This window comes from Fulmarus glacialis, unplaced genomic scaffold (genome assembly GCF_000690835.1).
Source record: "Fulmarus glacialis isolate BGI_N327 unplaced genomic scaffold, ASM69083v1 scaffold39535, whole genome shotgun sequence".
In the NCBI taxonomy this organism is placed as follows: domain Eukaryota; kingdom Metazoa; phylum Chordata; class Aves; order Procellariiformes; family Procellariidae; genus Fulmarus; species Fulmarus glacialis.
In genome coordinates, this window is record NW_009211795.1 from 14,433 (window position 1) to 23,069 (window position 8,637).

An 8,637-nucleotide genomic window follows, 5' to 3' on the forward strand; every position below is an offset into this window, starting at 1 on the left:
GGGTGGAAATAGTAATAATAATTCCTTTCTAGTCTGAAAAGTCATACAAAGTGTGTGTTGTAAAATTTTGTTGTAAGTGTCCTTTTTGAGGAAAAGCTTGAGCAGTTCCCAAATGTTTGCTCAGTAGAATGAATCCTTTATTGATTTTTCCTTTTCCTCCGAATAATAGTAAATGACCACCATCTAGTGGCTGGTAGAGATTGCTCAGCCAAGCACTTAATGCTTTCTGTTGCCGGACAGCTACACTGTAATATGAAACTGTGAATTATTTTGTTAATCTTTATTTTATATAACCTGAATTCTCTTTCCAGGTGAATTACAAGAAAGATTTGGAAAGCCTACATGATCCAGCCTCTGATCTACCAAACCTGCTCTATTTAAACCATGCTTTAAATATCAGCAAAACACATAGCGATGTAAGTTGCCTTTATAAAAATGATCTGAAAAATATATGTAGTAAGGAATGTAGTATGTATAGTCACTGTAGAATACATAAATTTTTGGTACTTGCTTCATGGTCTCATATGTTGTAGACTGTAGTGTTGTAACGATAGTTGTTGGGGGATGTAGTGAAGAAAAAAGGGCTTTTGGGGAGAGATATTTCAGTTATTAGAACAACTAATATACTGGGTAAGAATCATACAGACTTCTGGTACTTGAGCATTTCTTCTTATATGTCTGAAACCTTGTCTGTTTTTCCTTTGTTGATCTAAGATACTTCTTTCCTTGCAAATCTTGTTTTGCCTGATTGAGGTATTACTTATTGCTTTCATCTGCAAGTCTCTGTACAGAAATGACCATTATGCTAGTTTAATATTTTGACTTCTGCCATCAGCAGCCTCTCGAGCGCTAGCTTCCCTTAGAGCTTCTCTGTCTAAGCCTTTTTTCCCCTCATCAGTGTCTTGAGGCTTCCTACACTGGATGAGGTAATAGGCACACATTCCATTCTGCCACATAACAAGACGTGCCCTTTGATGGGGCTGGTGGTCTGACATAGGATAGTGATGGGGGTTGAAACGGGGAGGAAGAGGTAGGAAAACCCTGGCTTCTGTGCAATGCTGAAGCTTCTCTCCCACTCCAAGAGCACCTATGCTACATGCGTGGTGCTTGTAGGCTGGTTAGCTGCATTTGTCGTCTTTACTCCAGAAACCACAGAAGGGCCACAGAACTGCTGTGAAAAGATGTGAGTGAGTGGTGTTGGGAAGGAAGATTGCTCACGGTCGGCAGAAGGCGAGCGCTTCACACACATAGGAGCATACTGGGTCATCTTCTGAGTCAGTGCCTGCTTATGGAAGCTTGTGTCTAAAATAATCAAAATAATCCAGCCTTTCTGTCTGTACTTGATTTTTGTGTTGCTCTTTGTTGAATTGAAGCTTGCTTTTTATCTATCTCACTCCGATATGCGAAGCTAACACTGACTATCCCCCTTTGTATGGGTAATAAATGAGTTGATAGCTTTCACTTCCTGCATTCTTCATGTGCTTTTTGGCCTAATTCTGGTTTCCTTCAGTGTAAGGTAAGATTGGCATTCTTTTTGCTGATTAAATAACACCGTGAGAATGAACTTAATCAATTCGTCATCTTATCTCTAATGAGATAGAAACCTGGACTTTCCCGTAAGGCATCTTACTTCTTGCAAAATTTATTTCTTTCTATTGCCCAGGAAGGGTTGATTCATATTGTCTATGCCCTCTTCTGAGGACTCCACAAATACTAAGTCTCTGATTTTTGCATTGTCTAGGTGCTGGTGGATATTTCTTCTTGCTGCAAGCAGGAAGAAGAATGCTTTCTCAATCCCTAAGGTCTCCACTAGCTATTTGTCTTCTACAGAAATCGCATTTTCAAAATCCTTCTCAGATTTGACCTCCCCATGTCATCCCTTTGATTTTAACATGGCTTACTCTCCTGCTTTTCCAATACCTTCTTTGTGTTCTCCTCCTTGTCAATCGATAGCTCATATCAAATCTTTCTTGAAGTCTGCTTCCACTGTATGAAACAGTCTTCCTGACTGTGCCATTAACCGATTTCGAAAGACTGATTGCTTGGTCATTTTTTTTCCCTCTGAAATAGAGAGCTTCTTGCTAATTGCCCAATTTTGCTGTTTCCCTGTAGTATACCTTTCTCCCTTGAACTTTATACTTCTCTTCATCTTTTGCAAAACATAGCTGCACCTGCCCTGGTGTGATACATTGTAACCTGTATGGTTATTTAAACTCAAACTAATACTGTTGATGGCACTGCTTTGCTGATTGACCTGGAGTGTAGAAGTATGTGCAACTTCAATGTGTATGAAACACATATACTATAATACCATGCAAAGCTGTTACACAAGTCAGCTTCTGTGGGACTAAATTCCACCAGTTAAAAGGAAAGCTTGATGGGCATGTTTGGACACAAATAGGATGAGTTCGACCTGTCAGAATCAGTCTATTTTCTTTATTTTGATGAGGAAGAGAGTTCACAAGGTGGGACTTTCCTGTCATATGGTATACGTGTAATTCTCTTTGGTATGAACTATGGAGACATAAAATTTAAAACTTAGATATATCTACAACAGCTAGTTTGTTGTTTTGCACATTTTAAATCTGTTCCTATTGTACAGACTTTGAGATGCTAATGAATTACAGGCTAAGAAAAAAAAGGAACTTAGATGTGTTTCATTTTATGGAATAGGGTGAATAAATAGGACTTAAGGGACTGAATCTGGTGCCTGTAGTTTAGTGTAGCAAAAGGTTGTGCAATTTACCTCATTTGATTTTATAGATTTTTTTTTTTTTTTTTTTTTTAAATTTTGTTCCATTAGTTTAGGAATGGAGTAGAAGTATGAAGTCTGTATCTGTAGATGGAGATAATTTTTGTTTCCACTACAGACGTGATTTTGTTGTGTGACATTTATAATTATTTCCACTAGGAGGCAAACCCAGACCATCATATATCCTCCTTTGCACTTCAAATGTAAATAATAGTTATTTTCTAGCGAACATAAACATTTGACTTCTGGATGAGCAGGACAAGCATTTTCTCTAGGAACTTAGAAAAGTTATTTTTTATCGTATTCTTTTTTCATTTCATCACAATATTTTAAATTCAAACTTAGCAGTAGAACTCCTGGGTTGGGAGGCCTGAAATACAGTTTCTTTTATGCTGTTTCTCCCATGGTTATTTTAAATGGTATTTAAATTGTGAAACCTTCTGGATTTTGTTTGTGAAAACATTCTTGGATATTTTTTGTTTCAGTATGAATATAAGAAATCATTTAAGCAAAGCAAGGGCTTCTATCATTTCACCCCGGATACAGCTGAACAAATCCATCACAAAGAAAATGCAGTGCTTCAAAGTCAGGTATACACAATCATAAATATATCTTGCAAAGAGAAAAATGCAGCATTCTAACAGTGATTAAATCAGGCACAAAACTGCATGACAAATTACAGCGATGTACAGTGCACATTCAATCAGAAGCACTCCATGAGGAGAGAGGAGAGTGTTTTTGCAGAACCCAAACCTTGTGCAGAAGCCTGACAGGGAAAGATCAAATTCAGACGTTACTAGTTTTGAAGAGACAAATAAATTAATATGTTACTCATTCTGAATATCACACTTTGATTTGTAGCTATTTGCTTTCCTTTATGGCTTGTGTAGAATATTCCACCATATCACAGGCTGATTGATTGAGCTGAATAATGTTTGCCCTTCTTAATCAAAAGAGTGGGAATGAATGAGTTCAGAAGGCTTCTCTAGGTTTCCAAACAAAGTGTATTTGCTTTGTGAGTTAGCAAAAAGTTGTGTGTTGGTCTCTTAAACCTGTGTCCTTCAATGTGATTTTGCTGCTAGCTTTAAGGTCATGGTCACTGGTAGCTGTGAGGGGAATTTTGGTGGGAGACCAGACTCTACTGAGGCAGTAGTGTTCCTTCCCACAGGTACAAACAAAAGTGCGTTTCAGAATGGTGCTCCTGACCCTGAAAGAGAGACCCATGGGGTCTGGCTATGAAACAGATTTTGTTGTTGTTACAGTAAACGTGTTGTTTAATGGAAACATGACAGGGGATCCTATTGAAAAGCTGCCAACTGTTCAGACATTCAGCCAAAACCATGCAATTAATTTAAGAATTGTGATTGATGCTCCTCACTCCTGCTGTCTTCAAAGTTCATCGTTTTTAGGTCTGACATTTTGAAGCAAAGGAATAAATGACTCCAGAAAAAATTTCCTTGTCTAGCTACCCTGTTTCTCCAACAGGTTAAGTTTGGGAGGAGTCTTCCGAGTCAAAACGTCTAAGGAGTATGGCTAAGACAGGATTTGCCTGTCGCCATAGCAAGCAATCAGATCTCACATTCTCTCAGCTGTTAACAGCACTTATTTTCATTTTCCTAGGTCAAGTACAAAGAGAATTACGAAAAATCTAAAGGTAGATCTATGCTGGAGTTTGTGGATACACCAATGTATCAAGTTTCAAAGGAGGCTCAAAAGATGCAAAGTGAGGTTAGTAAAACTGTGTGCTTAAAATAGCAAAATTTAGATCAACAGAGAAGCTAACGGACGTCTTGTACTCAGGTTAAGAAAACGGATGAAGCAGATTGTAAAGGTTTTATAATTTTTTTTATAAAGGTAGAATTAGTACTGAGTAGTTCTCTTTGCTATTCTGTAGCTCGGTTCTTCCTTCAAATTTGTTTTTTCTCAAAAGGCCATTGGTGCTAACACTAGGCAGAGATTGTGTGTTGCATCATTTAATTGAGAAGAAGCTCAAGAGGTCATCTAGATCAGAGATTACTAACTTTTACTTTTTGCCTTTAATTCCATCTTTAATGAGGGAGGGTTCTCAGGTGGGAGTGAGTGAAGCTGCAAAGCCCAGTCCGACCCCATGCCTTAACTGAAACGTGCTGCTGCCTGTTCAGCCTGGGGAGCTCAGCAAGGGGAAAGGACTGTTCCTGGCCTCCAGAACAGCACTGGCTATCCTAAGTCACATTTTTCTAACTTTTTATTAAAAACTTCTAATGGTGGAGGTTTCATAACCTCCCAGATAATCTAGTCCAGTGCTTCATCATCCACCCTGAGATTCACCATCCATCCTGAGAGAGAACATTTCCCTGCAGTTTGATTCCATTATTTTTACTATGTGTCATGGAAAATAGATGATTTCGTCCTCTTGGTAGAAACTTTTATGTGTTTAACACCATTACCTTTTGTGCCATTTGTCCTCTCTTTTCTCTACGAAGCAAATTGTTTCTTTCATAGATCAGGTTAAACATTTTCTTTGGAAATATCATAGATACGTATTTTTGTCTAAATTGTGTGTGTCTTGTATAGATAATCTAGGCAATGAAATAGTAATAAAGTTGCTTATTAATGTGACAAGTTAATTCATAGCATAGCTCATTTCTGGGTCTGTTTACAGTGTTCTTTCTGAAATATGCTTGGAAATGCACATGCATGTACCACTAATTGTTGTTTTTGCTTCAACAGAAAATGTATCGCAAAGATTTTGAAGAAGGTGTCAAGGGAAGACCCTCAATGGATTTAGACAAGACCCCAGAGTTCTTGCATATAAAACAAGTCACTAGCCTTCTGAAAGAGGTAGAGGATTTTTATTTCTTTTTTTTTGTTGTTAAGGTGTAAATGAGCAATAAGCAGCATCACTACAAGCTAGTGAGTGCTGAACAACTTACAGTTAACTTGGTAGCTAAATGGAAAAGTGACTTCATAAGTAAAAATTGCGGTGTGTCGTTTTATATTCTGAATAGTCCTGCAGTAAGAATTGATACTTTTTGAAGTTTCCTTATGAATGTAAGGGATAGAATCCTTCTATCATTAGTCTTTTTATATTGTTATTCAAAACTATTTTCATGTTAGGTTTTGAGTATTGGTTGGTTCTATAGATTAGGCTTACTATTTGACCAAACATAGAAGTAAATGTATCAGCAAAATTCGTAGTTAGAAAGATCAGAGCTGCTAGATATCCTCCATTTGAATATAGGAGCCAACAGTACCTTGTTTATATTTATTGTATTAAGAATTGGTGTTTTTGCTGTGGCCCAGATGAATGAATTGAGGATGCTAGAATTAAAAACCCTTGAATGTTGTCCCTTTCCTTGTTCTTTAAACAACCTATCCCAGTCTATGCTGGATTTCATATGGGTAAAAAAAAGATTTTCTTTTTAGATATTTCTTTATTATTCATCATCTAATAAATAATTTATTCCAATAAGCTTCACTGTCAGGTAGACAAGTCTCAAGCTAGGTCTAGTTTGCGCAGTACCATTCTGTGCATACATGTCTCATGTATGCCTACTGACTAGGGAAAAATGCAAATGCTTGCATTTCAAGTAGTTAATCTTGCTGCGTGTTGAATGTCCACAGAAGTGGTTAGTGCATGCATAGTTGCAGATGTGCTGTAAATGTTCATCTATGAAAATTTTGATGTAACTTCCCTCCATAGTGCTACACGCATTAAGATGTTCCCTAATTCTTACCTCCTCAAGTTTTATGACTCGTTACTTAGGGAGTAAACCACGCTTGTAAGCCAGAGGGGAAGAATATGGGAAAATAGAAATGGTATTTTAATGCATAACTGCATGAATTTCAGATGATTTTATATCCATGTTCAAGGAACAGATTCCAAAACCAAAGATTACATAGGTCAAATTAATTATTGTCTTTCAAGATTCAGCAAAATGATGTATTTCCTCATAGTCAAGGATGTAGCTCAGTATTTTTGCATGAAGGTTCATAATAAACTTTAGATAGATACTGCATGAAACAAGAAGGAGAACCTGGAGTTATTAAAAAATGAATTATTTGTTCAATTACTTTTTTTTAAAGTGTCAGCTGTGTTCCAGCTTATTCCGTTGCCTTCCCACTGTAGAGAATTCTGCAAATATTTCACATTTTGTGACAATGAGAACTTTCTTCTCTGTAACCACATTTGCAACTCCTTCAGAAGAGATAGCTGAATTGAATAATTCTAAATTAATAGAAGTTGTTTCCTGCTTGTTGTAGGACATGCTTCTGATGATAAAGAGAAGCTTCTTTAAAAATACCAGGTTTCCTTTTGTTTAAATAAAGAGCTTAGACAAAGACAAAGGGGCTCACTACTGCTTGTGAAATTTAATACATGATTAGGAGTGTTAATTCATGTCCATATAAATCCTTCGAAAAAATATTTTCTTTAATTTTTTTCTGGTTTCCTTGCTTAAAAAAACCTAACCCAGACCTAGAGATGGGAAAAGCAATTGAAAATCCTTAAACTTTAACTTCAGTGTGCTTACATCAGCTCTGTAGGAATTGGGAAGAAAAAGAACCAAATGTCCATGGGCACATTCTAGTGTGCTTTTAATTTTATACTGAACATTTGAGTACTCTGGAGGCTGCAATTGCTAAATGCTGATAGATCGTATCAGTGCAGTGTCTGAGGGGCACAGAAGTGATATGGTAGGAATATTGCTTCTACGTTATAATTTATCAAGCAGTCATTTTAACAGGTCCTAGCATAGTGTTCAGGGCATCCATCCTGATTGTGATGCCATTAGTGGAACAGGGGTAAAAACCGCAGCACAGCATATATCGGTCTGTAAAAGCAAATGCTACTGCAGTTAAAAGGTCTGTAGGGAGGCAGCTGAGGCCCCTAAACAATGTGCTAGCGCTGTATCGGAAAGGACTATTTTTCAAGAGCACAACAGGAAAATACATGACTACATTAAAACCTTTTCACTTTTTCAACACTGTAGCTTTTGATTTCATAATTTCCAATTCTATTTTAACTCTGAGTACTTCAGCTAATTCATATTTCATAGAAATTTCAAAGAGGCCCTTCAGACATTTAATAAATGGCATTTCTTTTAAAGATCTTGCACACAATATTTAGTGGAGAAATCTCTCTTTTCTTTTTTAAATCCTTAGAAAGAGTATAGAAAAGATTTGGAAGAAGGGATGAAAGGAAAAGGAATGACAGTGTTTGAAGATACACCAGATTTGATTAGAGTGAAAAACGCAGCTCAGATACTAAATGAGGTATGTTGTGCTAGTCAAGGTTATTGATGTCACAGAAAGTTCACTCTTTATGTTATACTCTACTGAAAATATTCAAATTTTTTTTACATAATCTGCAACGAAATACGTAAGTATTAAAACTAAGGCTATTTCTGTTTTGCTTTAAGAATATAGAAAAGCTCTGGAAAAAAACCAACATGACAAATATTTCAGGTTTTCAGGCAATTAAAAGGTCAATGGAAATTGTTAGTGGGGTCAGTAGATACAGCATTTAAAACTGGGTTCATTTTTCCATCTATTTATTTGTTCAGCTAGTATAATTAATACTGTAATGGAAAAAGAGTTGACCTTTAATGGACTTGTAAAGAAAAGTCAATGAAATAATTTTGAGTTTTTTGGAATCACGTACCTGCTATCTGAAAATAAATATTGGTAATGACTGCCAGGCATCTTGGGAAGATCTTTTATCCAAACAAACTATTCTACTTGTGAAGACCTTTTCCAAAAGTAGAGTTGCTCCTGAAGAAATTAATTTTCTTGAGCTTGCGGTTCATCCAATACAAATAGACAGGTGGAAGCTCCTTCCAGAGTATATTTTTAGAACTGAACTTTGGTATTAACTGTGTTGGTCTAAGTTGCTCTGGAAGTTACAT

General features: G+C 36.6%; 1 protein-coding gene across 1 annotated transcript in view; it reads left to right on the plus strand.

The window, feature by feature from the left end:
- The window catches only part of LOC104076714 (nebulette-like), a gene marked incomplete at its 3' end in the record, with an annotated part of 21,283 nt that extends 13,278 nt beyond the window's left edge, over nucleotides 1-8,005 (plus strand). The window contains exons 5-8 of the mRNA XM_009577668.1: nucleotides 312-416; nucleotides 3,238-3,342; nucleotides 4,373-4,480; nucleotides 7,895-8,005. Coding sequence (XP_009575963.1) covers nucleotides 312-416; nucleotides 3,238-3,342; nucleotides 4,373-4,480; nucleotides 7,895-8,005 — 429 coding nt within the window. The remainder of the gene's footprint in view (nucleotides 1-311; nucleotides 417-3,237; nucleotides 3,343-4,372; nucleotides 4,481-7,894) is intronic.
- Between the last annotated feature and the right edge of the window lie 632 nt (nucleotides 8,006-8,637).